The 23,823-nt window shown below is 40.1% G+C and overlaps 1 protein-coding gene across 2 annotated transcripts; it reads left to right on the top strand.

Moving 5' to 3' along the window:
• The first annotated feature begins 773 nt into the window (after window positions 1-773).
• PLA2G12B (phospholipase A2 group XIIB) lies at window positions 774-23,186 on the top strand. Of its 2 annotated transcripts, none has more exons than XM_026681238.2 (4): window positions 774-1,154; window positions 10,439-10,527; window positions 11,654-11,819; window positions 22,024-23,186. In XM_026681238.2, the coding sequence occupies exons 1-4, from the start codon at window positions 917-919 to the stop codon at window positions 22,140-22,142; spliced, it is 612 nt and encodes a 203-aa protein (XP_026537023.1). In that variant the 5' UTR covers window positions 774-916; the 3' UTR covers window positions 22,143-23,186. The 2 variants fall into 2 exon arrangements, with proteins under 2 accessions (XP_026537023.1, XP_026537024.1); XM_026681239.2 differs by having other exon boundaries at window positions 802-1,154; window positions 10,439-10,515.
• The last annotated feature ends 637 nt before the right edge of the window (window positions 23,187-23,823 follow it).

Raw genomic sequence — 23,823 nt, 5'->3', positions numbered from 1 at the left:
TGATAGAAATGGGGTACTTAAAGTTGCCCACCAGGATAATAAGCTGAATACAAACTGAAAAGATATCCCAGGAACTTGGTCTTAATGATTGCTTGTAATTCTACTGAAATTAAAGTAGTTATTTTAAAATTGCTGGCTGGAGCAGCTTCCTCATAAGGGTCAAGAAAGTGTGTCCCAAGTCCCTCCTCAGCAGGAGATTAGGGACAATAAGAGGAACCTCTTTAGTCATGGGCCCCATTTTGTGAAATTATTGACCCCAGGAGTTTCAGGTGCCTCCTGAATTCTGGCATTCCAATAAAGTACTGAAACAACTAAATCTTGCTAGATTTTCAATAGCAGATGTTTTTGGATGCACCACTGGGAAGAGGCCTCCCCCCCCTTCTTTAATATAGTTGACATGCCATTACCCCTGCATTTGCTTTTGGAACAGTTTTTGGGCTGTGAGACCGAGGATACCCTGAGGTTGGGGGAAATACCTGTCTTTCAAAAACTAAGGTGGGAGGCTCACTTTCTTTTATGCTTTTTTTTCAAACATAAAAACTGCTCCAGGCATTTCAGCAGAAACCATAAATAGCTCAATGGACCCATAATGGAGGTTTGGATGGGGGAACTCAAAGGTTTCGGGGAGAGGATAAGTTTGCCTGTGGGAGTTTATGATTAGCCTTGGAATTCTGCCAACTCCAGCGTCCTCCTGAGCAGAGCATATCGAAGCCCTTCAATATTGGGCAACACACGCTGTTCATGTGAACTTTGTGCTCCATGATTAGGGTGACTTCATCCTGTTAACACAGCAGTGTTTAAAGTCCACCGCAAAAGCACACTCAAAATACCTCCAGTCTTGTTATCACAATCCCACTGGCACCGCTTCTGTTTGTGGAGATTTCCTGGGACCAATTTTGCTTTGTCCAACTTCAGCATGAAGCTGTTCATCGGGGCACTGATTCTGTGCTTATCTCTGAGTCGAGGGAAATGCACTGAAGAAACCATGCAGGATAATGTCATCCCTCCTTCGCCATTGCCGGAGGAAAGCTCCTATTCCGACTGGGGAATTGGGACCATCCGAGATGGCATTGATGCTGTTAATGGCTATTTTGACTTTGTCTCAGAGATATTAGGAGGGAAGAATGGAGTCTGTCAATACAGGTGCAGATACGGTGAGTATTTCTGATCCTCCTCCTTCCATATCCAGCCCCTGATAGCTCAACATCGTTATTTTGTGTTGACAGTTCTTGTTTCCCTACACTAGGCAGTGTTTCCCTGTTTTGTTTGACTAGATGCTTTAATGATGAGTAATTGATCAAGACACTGTATTCTTACTGTCATGTTTTATTTTACTTCACTGAACTGTTGCACTTTTAATTAGTGTATTTGAACTCAACACTGCCTCTATTGTCATGTACATCATTATATAGTTCATCTACAAGAATGGATGTATCTTGGCATTCCTTTAAATATCATTTATTCTAGCAAAACAGCTAATACTAAACAGTCAGCATTACTCTTCGGTTGCAAAGACTGGGATGCATATCATTTTTCTAACGTGGTTAGAAGGGGACAGTTCTCTTTACAGTATGCTTCTGTAACTAAAATGTGGTATATTGGCAGAACTCTCTCGAAATGATTGTTTATTTTGCCTTACTAATAGAATTGTTCTACTTCCCATGCATTTTAAGAAGCCAGATTTGTCAAAATGCCAACTTAATTTCTGTACTAAGTGAGGTTTTGAATGCCTTCTAGTTTTGTAGGATCATAGTACATCCTTCATCCCAGTGGTGGGATTCAATGTTTTTTACTACTGGTCCTGTGGGCGTAGCTTGGTGGGCATGGCAGGGGAAGGATACTGTAAAATCTCCAGTCAGAGGTGGTACTTGCCGGTTCTCCGAACTACTCAAAATTTCTGCTACCGGTTCTCCAGAACTGGTCAGAACCTGCTGAATACCACTTCTGCTTCATCCTCAACCTACAACAGTGGGGAAAATGGGGTACTGTTTACACAGCTGAAGGGTACGAGGTTGAGAAAGAGTAATTAGATTATATATTTATGGAATTTTCAAACACTGGACAAGAACAGTATGGATACCCATAATTCTCTTTTCTTCTTGCATAGACCCATAATCCCTGTCTTTTTTCTTTAACCTCTCACATAATGACTAACCATCATCTAAGAAATGGGTAACACACCACTGATTTCTAACTGCAAAGAGCAATTAAAAACAGTGACAATAATCAGGATGGCCAGGGAGGGAGAGCTTCTAAGCTAGATGTGTGAGTGAGTGAGTGAAAGAGTGGATATATTATATAAATAATATAATTTTATAAATAAAATAATAATTTTATTTTTCTTATATGTATCCATTTCATGTATTCATAACCATGTTTATACTTTACCTATTATCTTGTAAGCGATTGACAAATCAAATCAAATCAAATAAATAAATAAATAAATATGCATATGGGAGTGCATTCACACTGGTTATGGCCCTTTTCCATCAGCCTTGCTTAACTGTGCATTCCGTGAATGGTTTCTCAGTATAAAATCATAATATGTTCCCCATCCATTCAAAAACCTAGAAGGCTGTCTATCATAGGTTGAGGAAAATCATTTGCCTTGATGAGGCCATGTGGATTCAGGACTCAAGTAACTTCTGGAATGGCATTTTTTTCTGTGTGATGCTGTCAAGATTGATTTTTTTTTTCTTTTAGAATACAGAGGCACATTCCATTCTTCTCCCTGAACAAAAGCTAAAAATGCATTTTTGGATCAGTGAAATTAATACATGCAAAGGTCCTTGTGATGCATAACTGGTCCCTTGTGGCTGTGAAATGGTGACAGCAAAAAGCACGGATAATCTTGTTGGATGCAAATTATTATATTCTTGTCCTTTCTTTGTTTTTCTGGTTTGCTTGATAATGTATATTGTTTTGATTATACTTTCTACACTCCATTAGCCTCTGAATTGGTACTAATGAATTCCCCAGCTGCTGTTAATCAATTTCTTACTTTCTTTCTTTTTCCCACTCATATGGCTGATAATTATTTACTCTGACTTCCTTCCCTTTTAGTTTAAGGTACAAAAAAAAGACATTTGATTCTCACATAGACATGCCAAGGTGTATAGAAGATTCAGTGCCAGTTCTTACATTATCACAATAAAAAGCATGTTATTCTAATATCCTCATTACAGAGCTGAGATTGCTTATAATGATTTATATTTTAATTGCCTCATTTACATGATGGCAATATACTCTGAATACTGCTTTCCTTGAAAAGTGTTTGAGAAACTACAGATGGTGCAAACTATAGCATTTTGGCTTTGATCAGAAGAGTGTTTTGAAGATCATGTTGGAACAACTTTACCACCTTCCAGTTATTTTTTGATATAAATCAAGTTGTCCCTCTTTTTAATCTACAAAATCCATGGAGTCACCTCTAGGGTAGCTGAAGGATCATTTCCTTTCTTATTAAATTACATTACCCATAATCTATTAAAATTATCATCAGTCTTGTTCCAAGTTCATGTCTTTGGCAGGATCTACTGTACATTGGAATCAGAGGTGGTATTCAGCAGGTTCTGACCAGTTCTGGAGAACCAGTAGCGGAAATTTTGAGTAGTTTGGAGAACTAGCAAATACCACCTCTGAATGGAGATTTTACAGTACCCTTCCCCAGCCACTCCCATCAAGCCATGCCCACAGAACCGGTAGTAAAAAAAATTATATCCCACCACTGATTGGAATCCCTTTTGAGGTGCTATTTCTCTGAAATGCAACTACTAATCAGCAAGCATCTATACTGAACCATTTAGCACAACATCCACTATATTGAACCATTTAGCACAAGAGACATGGTTCCAGAAAGCATTTTACTTTGTCTTTTACAGGCAGTAGTTCTGCCATTGTGTTTGTTTGAAAAGTCAGTTAAATCACTCGAAATGTGCAGATCTGTTCATAGAGACAAAGCTTTAACATTAAAATGCCTAATGTTAATGGTTAAACTTCAACTGTGTGTTTGTGCACAAGGTTATATATTTGTGTTCCTGTTCCTTTGAATAGCTCAAAATACTGCTTCTTCACTTGGCAACTTTAAGATGTCTGGACTTCAACTCTCAGAATTTCCTAGAGTTACGCTTCTCAGCTTCATGACTGTGGGTGGCAAGCTGCAGTTAACAATATAAAATAGTAGCAGTAGCAATAGCGTTTATATACCACTTCACAGCACTTTACAGCCCTCTCTAAGCGGTTTACAGAGTCAGCCTATTTCCCCCAACAATCTGGGTCCTCATTTTACCAACCTTGGAAGGATGGAAGGCTGAGTCAAGCTTGAGCCGGTGAGAATCGAACTGCTGGCAGTCGGCAGAATTAGCCTGCAATTCTGCATTCTAACCACTGCACCACCACGGCTCTTAATATATTGTTATTAGTAATAATATGACAACTGAATACAAATCGACAGCTGAGGCGAAAAAAATATCACAAGTATCAGCATCCCATCCCATCCCATCCACATGTGCTATGGCATAATCAAGTCTTTAGAGGCCTGCAGGGTAAGGGCTAATCTTCTCTCTGGGGAGAGTGGATGTATAATAGAGTGTGTTGATGAGAAGAAGACCATCCTAATTGATCAGATGCCTAAAAGTGAAAGTGGGAAATCTGTACTTCCACTTTTGCAAGATTTACGGATTTATTCGTGTCAGAAGCACCATTGTTACACTTTTATACTTAAGTATAAATGCAAACATAAGAACAAAACATTTAAAAAATATAAAAATCTGATTTAAGCCATGCTTGTCCAGAAGTATGCAGCTTCAATTGCATTCTGTTGCACTGTCATAACAGTACATTGGGCGGGGCACAAGGAGCAAGTGTGTACGTGTGTGTCGTTGTCTGTAAATCTCCACACTTGCAGTAGGCAGAAGTCACCAAATATCCCCCTTTATTCAAATATCTATTGATCTTGCTGTAGCCATGCACAATCTATTTAGCGCAGGGGTCCCCAAACTTGGCAACCTTTTGCTGGCTGGAGAATCCTGGGAGTTGAAGTCCACAAGTCTCAATGTTGCCAAGTTTGAAGGCCTCTGATTTAACGATTGCCAAATTTCCCACTTTTCATCATGGCCAGGTTCCAGCTTCTCTGCAGGTTCTATCCAGTGTTGGACTTCTGTAGCTTGTAAAATTAACCATGATGGAATCTTACCACGAGGTAGAACAAGTCCATCTAGTCATGCTTCTAGCCTAGTTAGGAGGACTGATATCAATCTTGCAACTCTGAAAATACGAACTTCCCGCCACCACTTTTAACTGCTTGATCCAATCGATTGAGTTCTTCCTATGTTTCTTCCTCTGACCATTAAGCCACTGAGGGCTCCTGCTTCCCTCTTCTGATTGTTTCCTAGACAGCATCTCTTCCAGTGGTGGGATTCAAAAATTTTTGCTACCGGTTCTGTGGGCATGGCTTGGTGGGCGTAGCAGGGGAAGGATACAGTAAAATCTCCATTCCCACCCCGCTCCAGGGGAAGGATACTGTAAAATCCCCACTCCCTCCCCACTCCTGGGAGAAGGTTACTGCAAAATCCCATTCACACCCCATCCCACTAACCTGCTTTACAGCTCTGTTCTCCTGTGCAGGGCAACATAAGAAGACTCAGCCAATCAGCTGAGACTCAGGAGGAGAGAATAGATGGGGGCAGGGCCAGTCAGAGGTGATATTTACCAATTCTCCGAACTACTCAAATTTTCCGCTATCGGTTCTACAGAACTGGTCAGAACCTGCTGAATACCACCTCTGGATATGCCTCTCCTATCTGATCTGATGGGATGAGGAGACACAATCAGGAAGACATGGTCCCTCAGATACTTCTAACCTTATAACTCTATGATTTGTATGCTCTAAAGTTTACACAGCTCATTTTTTAAAAAACAAAACAGGTTGCCATGATAAACTTTAATCGATGATTACATTGTACATTGCTAAAGGGTGCCTACTAGGGTGCAATTTATAAATGGAAAATGACATCCATATAGATGAAAAGCAAATATACTGTGCATTGAGTCATAAATCTGGGTTAAATGGGGATTCAAAGTATGCTTCTTGCCTCCTAAAATAAAGAGCCCCTATTAAAAATGTTGGAGCAGATACCCAGAAAATTGAGGGAAACAACCTATTAGGTCATGACAATAGGATGAGGTCATCCTGCTCTTATTATGTCCTTAGAATGTCAGCCTTCCTTGGCAACCCATGAAAGTTCACACAACTTCCTGCCAGTCTTCGTACCGCAGAGAATTCTGTAGACTATTAAGCTACTAAAAAGTAATGCAGTATTTTGAACTTCCTTCCCACCCATTTTTTTTGAGTGATGCCAATAGAGGATAGACACAGATGTTCATTTGCATGTAAGCATTATGCATAGCTATTTCACATACCAGTTGTCTGTTCCCATGCTTTTCATTTCAACAGCTACTAGGTAGTCATCTAACCTTTCATGCATGTAAAACTGTGGTGTGTATGTGTGTGTGTGTATCTGTGTCTGCCTGCCTGCCTGCCTGCCTCTCTCTCTCTCCCCCTCTCTCTCGGCACAATTCAGTGGTTGAGATGATACTTTGCTTACAAACGAACAGAATAACAGAGTTGGAAGGGACCTTGGAGGTCTTCTAGACTGACCCCTCTTCAAGTAGGAAATCCTATACCAGTGAAGGCAAACCTTTTCAGCACTGAGTGCCCAAACCAGGACACATGTGCATGTGTGGGTGCTGGAGCGCAGTGCTTTTTTTTTTGGCCATTTTCAGGCCATTCTTTGGGCCATTTTCAAATCCTTTTGGGGCCATTTTCAGGATGTTTTGGGGCTGTTTGGGGGGCATTTTTCAGGGTGTTTTTTTTTGGTTGCTTTAGGCCCAGAAACAGCCCTGAAAATGGCCCTGACAAACGGCCAGAAAAATGGCCTGTTTTTTGAGCCATTTTCTGGCACTCTGATGCCTGCATAGCCCAGCATGCCAGAAACCAGAAGAGCAGCTGGCGATGGTGTGCATGCTCACAGAGAGGGCTCTGTGTGCCATGTCTGGCATGCGTGCCATAGGTTCGCCATCACGGCCCTATACCATTTCAAATAGTTGTCCAATCTCTTCTTAAAAACTACCAGTGTTAGATCCCCTCAAGTTCTGGTAGTAAGTTGTTCCATTAATTGTTCTGTCAGGAAATTTCTCCTTAACTCTAGTTCGGTTCTCTCCTTGATTAGTTTCCATCTGTTACCTTCACACACCTTCACACACTGCCTTCAGGTGCTTTGGAGAATAGCCTGACATCACCTTCCCCTTTTATTGAGGTAGACTGAACCAGCTATACCTGGTTCAATCCCATGATCTTCTGAAGTAAGAAGCTAGTACAAAATTATTGGAACAGCTTTAGTATATCATGAGCTTGCTCTTGCAAGTATTTTGGGTGCTATATTCTGCCTCAGTTACTCCTTCTTAAGAATGTTTTGACAAAATGAAAGGATAAAAATAATTCCTAAAATATGCACATTTCTGTTGAATAATCAAGTCTCAGCATAACCCAGGCAAGCACCCCATGATTAGGCGAGCTTTCTCTAAACAAGCTTATTCAGCATCAATGGTTTTAAAACTGATAAAAAGAACTTATCATTCACAGTCTTCAGATAGCACTGGACTAGACAGGGAAGCAGATTTTAGATTGTTTTGCACTAAGCAACTGTTTGACAGATAATCTTTTTCCCCCCAGTGCTAATCATCTCTGCCCAAAGATGAACTCTTTTGCTATGTGAGTGGGTTTCCCTGTTGAAATGATGTTGACAACATGTGAAATAGCACATTTTTCACTGTCTACAAGCAGATGGGACTGTATCAGGGAAAACCATCTACAAAGGGGCTAGGATGAAGAGATTTATTTTATAAAATAATATTACTTCTTTGATAGGGTACTTGTCTGCTCACTGCTTTCCGGAAGAGATTAAACCTGAACTTCAGTATCTTTTCAACTCTTTTTGAGTACTAAGACTTGGAATTGTTTTGCCAACCTAATTAGAATTGTTATCAGTGATGGGATTCAATTTCTTTTACTAACGGTTCTGTGGGCGTGGCCTGGTGGGCGTGGCAGGGGAAGGATACTGTAAAATCTCCGGTCAGAGGTGGTATTTGCCGGTTCTCCAAACTACTCAAAATTTCCACCACCGGTTCTCCAGAACTGGTCAGAACCTGCTGAATAGGGGTCCCCAAACTTGGCAACTTTAAGACTCATGGACTTCAACTCCCAGAATAGCATAGCTGGCTGGAGAATTCTGGGAGTTGAAGTTGACAAGTCTTAAAGCTGCCAAGTTTGGGGACCCCTGCTCTATGTTAAACATGTTACTTATGTGAATAAGTAATGACGAGTGTTAATTTTTGCTTGCAGCTGATGTTTTCCTCTTTATTTGATGGTTGTCAACTCAAAGTGCGTATCTGCAGGTGCGTGTGTGGGACAAAGAAGTCACAATGATGGTCACAACCACATATAGGTTGTCCTCGACTTAACAACCATTCATTTAGTGACCTGGTGAAGTTAACAATGTCATTGAAAAAGGGACTTATGATTGGTTTTCATCAGTGGTGGGATTCAAATTTTTTTACTACCGGTTCTGTGGGCGTGGCTTGGTGGGCATGGGTTAGTGGGCGTGGCAGGGGAAGGATACTGTAAAATACCCATTCCCTCCCCACTCCAGGGCAAGGTTACTGCAAAATCTCCATTCCCTCCCCACCCCACTAGCCTGCTTTCCAGCTCCGTTCTCCTGTGCAGGGCAACCAAAGAAGAGCCAGCCAATCAGCTGGGACTCGGGAGGCAGAGAATAGATGGGGGCGGCGCCAGTCAGAGGTGGTATTGGCCGGTTCTCTGAACTACTCAAAATTTCCACTACCGGTTCTCCAGAACTGATCAGAACCTGCTGAATACCACCTCTGGTTTTCATGCTTATGATTGTTGCGGCATCCCCATAGTCATGCGATCATAAATCTGGGCACTTGGCAACTGGCATGCATTTACGAAGGTCCCAGGGTCATGTAATCACAATTTGTAACCTTCCCAGCTGACTTCCAACAAGTAAAGTCAATGGGGGGAGCCGGATTCACTTAATGACTGGCAATTCACTTAACAACTGCAGTGATTTGCTTCAAAACCAGGGCAAAGAAGGTCTTAACATTCAGCACAATTCACTTAACAGCCATCTTGCTTACCAATGGAAATTCTGCTCCCAAATTTGGCCATTATTTATTTATTTTTATTTATTTGATTTGTCAATTGCTTACAAGATAATAGGTATAAGTATAAACATGAATAAGAATACAGGAAATAGGAACAAATAATTGGGGACAATAGGACAGGGACAGTAGGCATGATGGTGCACTTATGCACGCCCTTTACAGACCTCTTAGGAATGGGGTGAGGTCAATAGTGGATAGTTTGAGGTTAAAGGAATGGAGGTTAGAGTCGAGGACTAGCTGTATACGAAGCCCCACCCATATTTTTTTAACTGCATGGCACATGTGACGTACAGAAAAAGGTCACAGGGCTTCCATTCTGCAGTTGTTATTGGCATTTTGACTCCTTGGAACCCTCATGTATAAGTCTCTGATCTTAAAACCTGCTTCTTTATTTTCATGGTCATGGTCATGATGTGCACTGAAGATGGTGTTTGATTTCGTTGTACGAGGTGCAATGACAATACTAAACTAAACTATACCCAGAAATATAATGTTCTCCTTCCGTAAATTAGTTGCATTACTTCATTATAAACAAAGAAAAACAAGGTATTTTGTCTTATTTAAAAACTTATTGAGTTTCTAACGAGAGCATGATCTGCAACATTAAATATGAAATATAAAAACTATAGTCTTTGATTATTGGCGTAACACATTATTTGTTAAATTTGATAATAAAGGTAACACGAAGTGGCATATGTTTGATCATGAATTTTGATATCCAAAAGTTCTTTTGTTTGCAGTGGCAACATCTAAAGGGCTAAAGACAAAAGGAAACCCTTTCAAAGTCTGCTTTTATATTTCAGAAGGACAGAGAACAACTCAAAACTTAAACGTCCAGAACTGAATTATAGCTCTAGTCAGAAGAGTGAACACAAGTAAAGTGTCTGATCTTCTATACGCATATTGGATTTTGTTTCAAGGATTCCTAATTCAATTTATGTCCTTGTCTTTGGCAAACCCCTAGCTGTGTCTTTCCTATTTTCCAACAACGCTGTAAAGGACGGACATGCAATTTCTAGCTTTTGAGCTGGTGCTAGACTTTATCATCCTTTATCACTGGCCATGCTGATTAGGCCTGATGATAATTGGAATTCAACCTCTGAAGGACATCAGGTGCACGTACAGGACTTTATGCTATGTACTGTATAATTCTTTTCTATCCCGCCACAAAGCATTTTTCTTTTCTTTTTTCCAGGTAAAGCACCATTGCCTAGACCAAATTATAAATCTCCAGAACCCAATGGCTGTAGCTCCTATTTCCTGGGTCTCAAGGTACCAGAAAGTGTATGTACTAATAACCCATTTCCTTGATGAAATAATTAACTGATCAAAACATCCAGGAAGAAAGAAGTGTTTGACTTTGCTGTAAATAGCTGCAATTGCTCAACTGTTTCTGTTCAAAGTGTGCCTAGGCAGTCATTCTCCTCATGTTATGCAAGCTATTTCCCTATGCATGCCAAAGGGGGTGGCTAGCTGTGTGTGGCAGACAAAATGAATGTGTTTTTGTCTGACCACTGCCCATAAAAGTCACTCTTTGATTGGTTGGGCAACAGACTACTTAATCCCCAACTGTTAGGAGCAGCTGTGCTGTTAAATATATCTTCTAGAAATTGCAGATTTGGAAATGGATGCTGGCTAGAAAACACCTTTCAATTAAAGTTAAAGGCCCAGAGTACTGTATCATGAATATCAGTAATAAGGAGACTGCTAAAACACTCAAGTCTGATTCAGATTAGACTCCATTAATCTCACCTCAACTGGTGCTACGACTTAATTTTAATTTAGCCAGCATTTGATATTTCCTAGCAGATATACAATTTGCTAGCATTGAAATTCCCACATTACAGAATTCTTTGTTGCAAGAAGGATCTGCATTTGCTGAATGGAATTTGCATTCTCCATATTGCATATTTCCTTTGTACAACTTCATCCTGGATGTTATATTAATACTGCGCCAGCTTCAGGTTCATTGTTCATTGATTGCTGGTATTTTCAACATGATGCAACAGAAGGGAAGTCTTGCTCTGCAACCCTAAAATTTCCTGGTAAATCTCCAATAAATTTTGGGACAGTTGCTGCTTTGTTGACCTATTCAGGTTGGCTGAAAGTATCCTTGGACGTTGAACAATATCTTGTCGCTAAAAGCCATGGCCAGATACAGCTCCGGAGATCCTCTCCTGGTTCCTATTTATTCCCAAAATAAATAGAAGATCAATTTGCCTAATCTCACATTTCACTGCAGTTCTCCTGCTGGGCAGGGCAGTCAAATATATAGCACTTTCACTTGTTAAAATATTCATGGTGGAGAGGCACGAAGAGCATTTTTATAGGAGAAATATGGGAGGAGGGGAGAATCATTTCAAATCCCAGAGTTATTTTTCCCCCCCTGTCTCTTGGCATTCTTTTACAGCTTGATATGGGCATCCCGGCCATGACTAAATGCTGCAACCAGCTGGATGTGTGTTATGATACCTGTGGGTCTAATAAATATCGCTGCGATGCCAAGTTTCGTTGGTGCATGCAGTCCATCTGCTCTGACCTTAAACGTAGCTTTGGTTTTGTCTCCAAGGTAGAAGGTAAGTTTCCTGTTGGGGAAGATGTTAAACACATAAACACATGACTACAGTGTCACACTGCGTTCTGAGCTAACAGTAGGGAGAGGGACCATAGCAATAGTAATAGCACTTAGACTTATATACCGCTTTACAGTGCTTTCCAGCCCTCTCTAAGTGGTTTACAGAGTCAGCCTATTGCCCCCAACAATCTGGGTCCTCCTTTTACCAACCTCGGAAAGATGGAAGGGTGAGTCAACCTTGAGCCTGGTGAGATTCGAACTGCTAAATTGCAGGAAACCGGCAGTCAGCAGAAGGAGCCTGCAGCACTGCACTCTAACCACTGCACCACCAAGGCGCATATAGTAACCTGGACTCAGGCCCTTGTGAATCAGCTCAAAAATCAAACATAAGTAGTCCCCGACACACAACAGTTCATTTAGTGACCGTCCGAAGTTGCAATAGCACTGAAAGAAGGGACTTGGGACTGTTTTCCCACTTAGATCCATTGCAGCCTCCCACAGTCACATGATCTGAACTGGGATGCTTGGCACTTGGTTCATATTTATGATGGTTGCAGTGTCCTGGGGTCACATGATCCCCTTTTGCGAACTTCCGACAAGCAAAGTCATCGGGGAGGCTAGATTCACTTAACAACGGTGTTACTAACTGAACAACAGCAGTAAGTCACTTTACCACAATGGCAAAAAGGGTTGAAAAAAATGGAGCAAAATTCACTTAACAAATGTCTCGCTTAGCCATGGAAATTTTGGGTTCCATTATAGTCATAAATCAAGGACTACCTGTATTGAGATTATCTGAATTTTTAAAAAATCTATCACCCTGATGGACAGAGAAGGCTAGACCAGACATATTCATCCTGAAATAATTAAAAAGCATACCAAGTGCATTTTTTTCTTATGAGATTTATAAGATATAATTAAGTAGGAATGGAAGTAAAGTAACTTCAGATGGATGTTACAAAGGTGTCATGCCCCTGTTAGAATCTGACTCTGAGGGAGAGGAGGAATAGCCGACAGAGAGTGGGAGTGTGGCTCTGGAGGTTGTGGAGGAAACTGGGGAAGGGCGCAGGCCAGCTGGGCATTCAGAGGAAGACCCAGGCCCATCCCCTCTTTAGTATTTTTAGTATTTATTTGATTTGTCAATCGCTTACAAGATACAGGTATAAGAATAAATATAGTTTTGAATACATGAGATACTTATAAGAAAAATAAAAAACAATAGGACAGGGACGGTAGGCACGATTGGTGTGCTTATGCATGCCCCCTGCAGGCCTCTTAGGAAGAGGGTGAGGTCAATAGTAGACAGTCTAAGGTTAAAGTTTTGGAGTTTGGGGAAGAAACCACAGAGTCGGGTAGAATATTCCAGACATTGATCACTCTATTGCTGAAGTCGTATTTCCTGCAATCAAGTTTGGTGCGGTTTACTTTGAGTTTGTATCTATTGTGTGCTCTTGTATTGTTATGACTGAATCTGAAGTATTCATTTGCAGGCAGGACATTGGAATGTTATGATTTTATATACTATATTTAGATCGGACCGGAGGTGGCATAGTTCTAGGTTTTCTAGGTCTAGAGTTTCAAGTCTGGTGGCATAAGGTATTCTGCAATGAGTAGAGGAGCGGAGAACTCTTCTTGTGAAATATTTCTGGACTTTTTTATTGTGTTAATATCAGATACATGATATGGGTTCCAGACTGATGAGCTGTATTCAAGTATAGGTCTAGCAAATGTTTTGTATGCTCTAGTTAGTAGTGTGATATTACCAGAGAAAAAGCTACGTAAGATTAGGTTAACAACTCTTAATGCCTTTTTGGCTATGTAGTTACAGTAGGCTCTAGCACTTAGATCATTTGAGATGAGTACTCCAAGTTGCTTGACAAAGTTTGGATCATCAACAAGGTCTTGACTATTTAGCTTGTATTTTATTTTCTGATTTTTTTTCTGCCAATATGTAAGACAGAACATTTATGTGTTGAGATTTGAAGTTGACATTTGATTGACCATTCTGACACATAGTCAAGGTCTTTTTTGGGGTAGTAGTATTGTCTGGGGTGTTGAACACCTTTACATCATCATCGAAGAGAAGGCAGTTGCTCTTAATATGATCACAGAGGTCATTTATGTAGTGTATGGAGATAGTTGGTCCTAGAACACTGCCTTGGGGGACACCACTATTGACAGGTACAGAATTTGATAGGACGCTCCCAATTTTGACCATTTGTTGTTTGTTTGACAGGAATGCTTCTATCCAGAGTGTCCCGAGATACCATAAGATTTTAGTTTTAGTAGTAGTTTGTCGTGTACCACTGAATCAAAGTCTTTACAGAAGTCTATGTAGATTGCGTCTATTGCTTTGCCCTGATCGAGTTGTGTAGTCCATATGTTTTTGCAGTGTAAGAGTTGCAGATTGCAGGATAGTTTTTTTCTGAAACCAAATTGTTTATTAGAGAGTAGGTTGTTTGTCTCTAAGTGGAGGATAATGGATTGGTTAATAATTGATTCCATGACTTTACAGGTGATGCAGCATAAGGAGATTGGTCTGTAATTTTCAACTTGGCTTGGGCCTCCCTTTTTGAAGATGGGGATGACCATGGCTTGTGACCATAGTTTTGGCAAGGAGCTGGTCCTGAAAGATTTTTCAAAGATTATGCTTAGAGGTTCTGCTATGGCAGTGGGTAGCTTTTTTAAGAAGTAGGCACATATTCTGTCCGGTCCAAGAGATAGAGATGGTTTTAGATTGTGCAGTGCTTTTTCAACAATGTCTTCTGTAAAATCGATATGTATTAGATCATTGTAGTTGTCTGTGGTTCGACTAGGAAGTACTGGGCATGATCCATTGCTGTTTACAAATACTGAGCCAAAGAATGTGTTAAAGAGGTTTGCTTTGATGGTGTCGTCGTTGTAGTCTTTACCATTAGGTCCTTTCAGGGGTGGGATGGACCATGAGTCTTTTAGTTTGTTGTTTACAAAATTGTAGAAAGCACGGGTGGAATTTGTGCATAGAAGGTTTTCCTCTTGTTTAATGTGATAATTAATGCATTCAATTTTTATCTGGTGATATAAATTTTTGTATCAGCTTTTGAAGTTGGCAACGTGACCAGATTTGTTTTTTTGCCAGAGTGATCTCTTTTTGGATTGAAGCTTCCTTATTGTTTTGTGTAACCTGTTTTTCCTGGTTTGGGGAGTTGTTATTGGTACATATAGTTTGATGGCTCTTTTGATTTCTAGTAAGAATATGTTGTAATGGTCTTCAACAGTATTGATCTTCATCCTAGGGCACACAGAGAGAAGCGGATAAGGGAGAAACATGAATGGTGTGGTCTACAGGGAGGAAAGGGCCTTGATCCCCTTCATGGGCTGCAGCTGTGAGGATTGTTTAAAAGGACAAACTGTGCATGGGCCAGTGCTGGAAGCAAAGTGTGAAAATATTTCTAGTCTGTCAGTTCTTATCTGAGTTCTGGTGTCTTTCCCAGTGTATGTATTTCAACATCTGTGGACATCTTCAGGCCCTTATCCTGCCTTGTCTCAATTAATTCTTCAGTGTGATTTGTGTTTTTTTTTTCTATTTATAATTTATATGTATTTTGAGTTTGAACGGAAGTTCTTTCTTTTCGCAACTGTTTGTGGGGGAGTTTTTTTTTTCTCCAGTCAATGATAATTGGACCTTTAAAGCCAAGCTGAAGGAATTAAAGGGACTTCACCTGTTTTTGTGACTTTGTTGCTTTTGTATCCCACCCTGGGTCATCACAAAAGGTGACTCAACCATTTTTTATTGCATGCTTGTACTCCTGAAAGGACCAATAGGGAAAGGATGGTTTCTTCACATATTAGACCTCAACTCCCACTCTGGAGCTGAACCCCCAAAATGTTTGCAGGTTATACAGGTAGTCCTTGATTCGTGATCATAATTAGGATCAAAATTTCTGTTGCTAAGCAAGGTGGCTGATAAGTGAATTATACTCAAAGTTACGACCTTTCTTGCCACGTCTGTTAAACAAATCCCTGAGGTTGTTCAATGAACCACGTGGTTGTTAAACAAATCCCGCTTCCCCCAGTGACTTTGCTTGTTATCAGCCAGCTGGGAAATTTTTCAAATGGCGATCACGGGACCTTGGGACACTGCAACCATCAAAAATATACACTGGTTGCCAAGCACCTGAATTTTGTTCATGGGCCTGTGGAGATGCTGCAATAGTCATCAGTGTGAGCTCATAGGTCACCTTTTTCAGTGCTGTTGTAATTTTGAAAAGTTGCTAAACAAATGACTGTAAATCTGGACTACCTGTATCATCATTATCTTCTTCTAATGACCCCATAATCCCTTGCAGGGTGGAGTCTGGGCAATTGAATGAAGCTAGCAGAGTGTTTTAATGGCCAGATGCCTTTCCTGTCACCAATATGGAGTTTTGTTAAGCAGATATATTCTCAGTGTGCCCAGAGAGAGAAATATCTGCCGCTACCTAGGATTGAACTCAGAGCCTCCTGATTGTGAGGCGAGAGCTCCACCTTTAGGTCACCACACCACTACAAGCCTGGACTACCCGAATCTCCCTCTGAATAACTAAAAACAAAATTTCCTATAAAACCAGCCAGCTAAAGGAAAGAAGGAAGGAAGGAAGGAAGGAAGGAAGGAAGGAAGGAAGGAAGGAAGGAAGGAAGGAAGGAAGGAAGGAAGGAAGGAAGGAAGGAAGGAAGGAAGGCTATTGCATTGAAAGATGCAGAGATTTATTAAAACATATTTGCAAATTAAAAAAGGTGTGGAACACTGAACAAAGTATTTCAAAAAAGTTCATCCAGGCAGAACGCAGCATTTCATCCTCATGCGCCATTAAATTCTCTTAGGTTAAATCAGAAGCAATTAGATGGCAGAGGGATTGCTAATTTATTTTTCAAATGTAACAATTAAGATAAATTAGGAAGTTCATACTTCAGAGGTACTGATGTACGGGACTTTCTCAGAAAAAGTGACAATAATTCATTGGCTTCATTAGGGTGATAAAATGTGTAGATTTGCCACTTCCTGGTCACATGGCTTGAATACAACGCTTCTTACTCAAAGTTTGTCCTCTTTTTGTCTTTCCCCATTTCAGCAATAATTATTTATATATCTGTAAATAGGAGTGAGGACTGATTTGATTTCCATGAAATTTGGGATTAGGATATATTGTTCTCTAATTCTGGGTATGTGTAGCCCAGTTCTGCATGGGGCTACTCTAGGAATTTACCTTAATACACAAGATTAATTATAGTTACAGTACATTCACTGGTATTATCTTCTAGCTGTTCAGACAGGAATCTTTCTTAGCTCTTTCTGCAGATTCCAGGAACTGAACCTATGATCTTATGTATACAGACCATTTGCTGTCCCATTTCCTCCATTTTCTTACTTAGTTTCTAGCAAAATTTCTTCCTGCACTTAGAAACGTGAGACAATATTCACTATATTTCTCTTTTATGGGGTGAATGACTTTTCCAGCAGGCTAATATTAGAAATGATCATAGAGCAATAGCACTTAGATTCATATACCACTCCACAGTGTTTTACAGCACTCTCAAAGCAGTTTACCAGGTCAGCCTATTGCGCCAACAATCTGGGTCTTCATTTTACCGACATTGGAAAGATGGAAGGCTGAGCCAACCTTGAGCCGGTCAGGATCAAACTCCTGGCTGTGGGCAGAGTCAGCCTGCAATACTGCATTCTAACCACTGTGTCATTACAGCACCGATGTAACACAGGGGGCAACATTTAATTATGTCTGTGATCAAAGCACATCTTCCTCTAATCTACTAAGGGGAACTTTAACCTTATCCTATCTGAAGAGCATCCCATTCCAACTTCAATCTTTTTAAAACAACTAATTATACGATGGACAGTTTGAGTGATCTACCCTTCTAAGGGAAAAATGGAAGAAAAGAAAGATGATGGAATATAGTGTCTTAAGACCATTCTGATGAATTGCGAATGTAATAGTACAATCCATTTTTCATAAATACCATATTAGAGGCACCACTAGATTACTTTGTTCTGGGAAGGTTTCCTTGAAGGTATGGTTCTATTATTCAATAATTATTGAATTATTAATTAAAATTATGATTTAAATATAGTGCTATGATTAAATCTGCTCCAATTTACATTATAAATATAATTAAATCTTAACAATTTATAGAAAAGGATGAAAGAACCCTGTGAGTTATATATATATATTTATTAATAAAAATAATTATTCATAATAAACATTATTAATGAAACAATGCCACAAATCATAAATGCACATCCTGTAGAAAAAAATGATTGGATGGTTAATAAACTCTATTTCACATTAGCTATATTTATGCTTCAGTTAGCCTTAGCCTGAGTAAATTCCCCAAAATGCTGAATCATACTAACTAGAAACAGAAAATCTAATTTGTATTTCTGAATTAATATACACTTCTTTTAAAAATTATAATATCCAAGCATATTACAGCTAGCTCTGAAAATATTAGGTTTCTAGATTCCAAACCTTTGCTATATTCTGACTTCAAAATTAATTTAGTTGAAAGAAATTATGAAACCCATGTTTTTAATTAGGAAGCACTTTCCCCTCCAGTTATATGATTTTCTGCTGTCTCACAGATCTAGACACCCTTTTAAATATTCGATCCTTGAATTGTGTATTTATTTTCCTTGCCTTGAATTTCTCTCTTCTTTCTTTTTAATCCTCCTTTAAGTATTTATCTGGAAGGAGATGTTCTTTTTTTTTCTTTTAGCAAATGTCTCATGCATATTTATAAAGCTATATATTTTAAATCATGTTGCCAAAAACCTTTTCCAGATTAGTTCTACTAGTTAATAAAGGTGAATAAAGTTATAAATATTGGCTAGAACGCCAAGAAGTAAAAAACTCTTCTGAAAAGAAGAAACTATTTCTCATAAATCATTTCAGAAGCCAGGAAGAAGAAACCACAGTGGGGAAAAATAGTTGGTGTTTTTTTAACCAAGATTTAGGATACTTCTGCACAGAAGTATGAAAGTCCCTCTATGTTCCTACGAGGTCAGAAATGTTTAGACATGCTGCGTCTCCATTTTCCCAATACTCTAGTCTCCAGCTCTTTATTTCAGACCTATAAGGAAAATGGTAGTTTGACATTTTTGGCAAATCTCCTTCCATAGAGAAATCTATGTCTCTTGCCTTGAGCAAGGGGTTGAATAAGAAGACCACCGAATTCCCTTCCAGCCCTATGATTCTGTGTTCTGTATTCTAACATGCCGGAAAGTTGACAAGTACCATACCAGAGGCAGCTTTGAAAATGACTCAGTTTCTCCTTTTCCTTGTGTTTTCCCATCTAACGCTATTTTCCTTTCCATGAATGAAAGTGAATATATTATATGTATTCCAAGGGAATGTTGCAGGATCCAATCTCGATCAGTCACCAGGACCAAGAGTTTTTGTCTTCCGAGCTTTTGGACCAGTGCTGGAATTCAAATGTTTTACTACCGGTTCTGTGGGCGTGGCATGGCATGGCATGGCTTGGTGGGCATGGTTTGGTGGGCATGGCAGGGGAAGGATACTATAAAATCTCCATTCCCACCCCACTCCTGGGGAAGGATACTGCAAAATCCCCGTTCCCTCCCCACCCCACTAACCTGCTTTCCAGCTCCGTTCTCCTGTGCAGGGCAACCAAAGAAGACCCAGCCGATCAGCTGGGACTCAATGGGAGGCAGAGAATAGATGGGGGTGGGGCCAGTCAAAGGTGGCATGTGTCAGTTCTCCAAACTACTCAAAATTTCCACTACTGGTTCTCCAGAACTGCTCAGAACCTGCTGAACACCAACTCTGTTTTGGACTCATCCTGGAGCCCATCTTCAGGGAACTTCTGGCTAGAGAGAAGTTCCCTGAAGATTGGCTTTCGCACAAGTCTGAAAGTTCAGAAGACAAAACCTGGTCCCTGTAACCGAACCAGATTGGATTCTCTTTTCCTTCCCCTCCAGGGGGAAAAAAGGTCCTAAAAATGACAGGACATGGTCATGACTGCATGACTGAAACTCCACTATTTTTTCTTGATTCTTGACCATCCATCTGCAGCCCTTATGCTAACTTTTTTTTGGACCTCTCCATAGATACTGTTGTCCTTTCCATTTCCCTTCTTTGTGAAATGGGATTGAGCACCTCTTGTTTTCAACCTTTCACGTTGGATGAATTGGACAGAAATAATTTCCACAGAGTTGGGTTCCATGGTTGTTTTCTTGCAGACGTTTCATGACCCAACAAGGAAACATCTTCAGTGCTAGAAGAGATGGAGTTTGTTCTCTGTTTGGATACAATGGTTTGCCATGTTAGTTTGATAGTCTTGATGGTATTGGTGATTTCCAAAGTGTTTCTGAACAAAAGCCTAGCGCTGTGAAAAAGCATTTTAGGCACACCTATTAAAAATTCTGCCTTAACTAGATAGATAAATGTTTAGGATAAAGTGACCCTAAAATTATCAAGAGGACTGAAATTTAGCCATAGGGTGACAATGTGGCAACAGGGGAAGGAGGGATTTTTTTAAAAGAGGAAAATGGCATAGAAAAAAAATTATTAAAACCATTTTCCTCATTGCCATGTTTCTAGATCAGCTCATTCTCTTTCACGCTCCCAGAAAACAAGAGCTTTTATTTATTTTTTTAAAATGGCAATCTTTACTATATTTTTAGCATGTTATCGTGCCAAATTAAAAGGGACAATGACAGCCTTTTGCAGCTTATTGAATTCTCCCGCTAATGGGAAAGAATTTAGAGTCCAAGTTATCTCAAAGGTGCCAGAGAAAGGAGAAATTGGACTGTTTCCAATGTGTTTGAGGGACCAAAGAACTGCCAAGAATGGCTGAGTGGCAAAGATGTACTTGTTCTGCTAAGCCCGGAACAAAACCTGAAGTCCAGCTCACGCACCTCTTAGGACCTTGATTCTGGTGGCAACCCCTTTAGAGATAAAAGTCCTTTGGGGCTCAAGAAGAAATGCCCTTGGTGAGAAACGTAGTATTGGGCAGCTTATGATTTCTTGATACTAAAGGCTTAATATAATAAAAATGAAAATGGTCCTGTAGATACTTCTACAGATATATATATAAAAGCAAAATACCACTCACACATCACCACAAAATCTCCAGAACCGTAAAACCTACAAACTTGAAATTTGGCACCTATTGTTCCTCTTGGCTTCTAGGTGCTCACTCAGAAAGGATTTTGCAAAATGACCACCAGAGCATTGGTATTTCCTATATTGTTATTAACACGCTCTGATGCTAAGAAATTCTACTCCCCCTCCCCACCTGAAAGGAAATCTGTTCCAAATGCAAAACACAAGCAGAGGAGAGGAGTTTCAGTTTTAGTTTTACAGCAGCAAGGAGCTTTAGTACAGAACAGTTTAGCTAAGCCACGCCCAGGCTCCTTGCTGTCTCCTTCTTGCTCACACAGCAAATACTGTTTCAGTTTCAAAATAGCCCTCAACTCTTTCACACACTGACAGGACGCTAGCCAGATGAATACCAATGGATGCTGGTAGGCAGAAGCAGAATTTTTTCCCCCTTATTTGCCTTCCCAAAAGCTAAGCCCAACCACCACATAGTTGCATAGTGAAGCACGGGTATCGAGCTAGCATTAAAATAAAGGGACAAAGTGCTTTTTTTTTTTTTTAAAAAAGAGGTATCTTTATCCCATGTTTCTGTCAATGCTATAGGTATAATGCTATTATAGCAAATGTTCCTAAAGTGAGTCCTGCACCTTTTCAAAATTAACATCAATCAGAATAGAGGTGGAAGAGATCTTGGAAGTCTTCTAATTTAGTCCACCCCCCCTGCTCAAGCAGGAGACCAATATTCAATCACAACTGAATATTGAATGCATTTTTGGAAGCTTTTATAAAATAAGAAAACTGTTGCTTTGGGGAACGGCAAGGCCCTGTTTGCTGTGGTGGCATGGAAACATTAGGCCCAGGTTCTGGAGTTTGTTGAGTCAGATCTTGATTGCTTTTCTATGGTCTACAGCAGAGGTCTCCAATGTTGGCAACCTTGGCAACTTTAAACCTGGAGGACTTCAACTCCCAGAATTCCCCAGCCAGCTTTGTTGAAGTCCGCCAGGCTTAAAGTTGCCAAGGTTGGAGACCCCTAGTCTAAGGAAAAGAAATCCCCGTCATCTTATAAAAGAAAGGGTGTGATGGATTTGATCTTGTTCTCTTTTGCTACAGCATGTGAATCCATAGCCGATACGATATTCCAAACAGTCAGGACCTTGGGTTGCCGTCCCTTCATGAACAGCCAAAGAAGTGCCTGCATCTGTAGTGAAGAAGAACGAGACGAATTGTGAAAATGACCATCAAGCTGTCTGGTAGTGTGACAACGGTGGCTTCTGGTGTCCTTTGTTTACATGAAGCTTGGTCTTCTGTCTTCTGGAACAAGCACATAAGTATCTTAACTTTGGGCCTTGGGAATCAATCCCAAGGCTGGTGAACACCCAGGCATTAATTGTCAAGTCAGCATGATTGAGAAAGGAATCCCCCAAAAAGCAATGGAATGGCTTGGTCCAATACCCTCCTCTGTTCTATCTAATGACTTTTATCCACTTCCCAGAGCATCGGCTTGACTTACAGATGATTCATCATGTAAGAAGAGCAGCTGAGATGGACATGAGTGGTCCAGGCATCAAAGAAGATCTGCAAGATGATTCTGACAATATTATACACCTTTGCAGCCCCTATGTATATGATAAGCCCACGGCTTTCCTCAGATGCTGTCGCTTTTGCTTTTCAAGGGATACAAAGTCATGAAAACCTCACATTGCTGTTAAAAAAAAAGAAGCCCATCAATATTGACTGGATTATCCATTACAGAACTCAGTTTGAGTTGTGGGCATCTGCTTGAAGACAAAGGAGAGAAGAACACCAAGATCAGAGTATGAAGTCATTGCATAATGCTCATTTTATTTTCCCTTTAGATCATCGTTCCCTTAGAAGAATAAAAAAAAATACAAATCATCTTACAATAAGAAAAAATATATAAATGGTACATGAGGGTAAAAAATAATAATGTAAGATGCAGAGCATTCCAAACTTTCATTAAATAAGACATATAGCTTAAAATAATATCAGAGATTGCAAGGAACTTACTTCTTATCTACATAGAATTAACTAGTATTCTACAACTTTGAGTGACACAACTATATATAGTTCATACATGTAAAACTCTTGCGGGCCTCCTGATTCTTTTTCTATATTCTCCTCTTTAAAATTGAAGCATTCTGGTAGATTGCCCATTGCTTTCTAAAGAAAGAAAACTGTCCGTCCCCCCCCCCCGAACACAGGGTAATGGAATTAAACCTCCTTCTTACTGAGATTAAAGTATTTGGAGCTGCTTTATTGTACTGCAGTAATTGGATTTGCATCGGCCAACCTTTTACATCAGAAGGATTGGTTCTTTTTCATCATCCCCTGAAGAAAATTTTCCCTTTCCCCCTTGTTCCTGTGATCCTGAGAAAGACATCAGGAATCTTTCCTTGGTTCCCACAAATTGTTATTATCCCAATGCAGTTAGTCCTCGATGTATGGCCAAAAATTGGGTCCCAAATTTTTGTTGCTAAGCGAGACATTTTTAAAGTGAATTTTGCCCCATTTTACGACCTTTCTTGCCACAACTGTTAATAGCAATAGCATTTAGACTTATATACCGCTTCACGGTGCTTTCTAAGCGGTTTACACAGTCAGCCCATTGCCCCCAACAATCTGGGTCCTCGTTTTACCGAGCTCGGAAGGATGGAAAGCTGAGTCAAACTTGAGCCTGGTGAGATTCGATCTGCCGAATTGCAGGCTGCTGGCAGTCAGCAGAAGTACCCTGCAGTACTGCACTCTAACCACTGCACCATCATAGCTCATAAATCACTGCAGTTGTTGTTAACAACATGGTTGTTAAGTGAATATTGATGTTCCTTGTCAGAAGTTTGCAAAAGGTTACACTGCAACTGTCATAAATATGAGTTGGCTGCCAAGCGTCTG

Source organism: Notechis scutatus, chromosome 4 (genome assembly GCF_049901735.1).
Source record: "Notechis scutatus isolate UNSWTSFEM ecotype Mainland chromosome 4, rNotScu1.2, whole genome shotgun sequence".
Taxonomy (NCBI): Eukaryota; Metazoa; Chordata; class Lepidosauria; order Squamata; family Elapidae; genus Notechis; species Notechis scutatus.
Note: the sequence above shows the minus strand (reverse complement) of the source record. Positions and strands in the feature narration are given on the sequence as shown.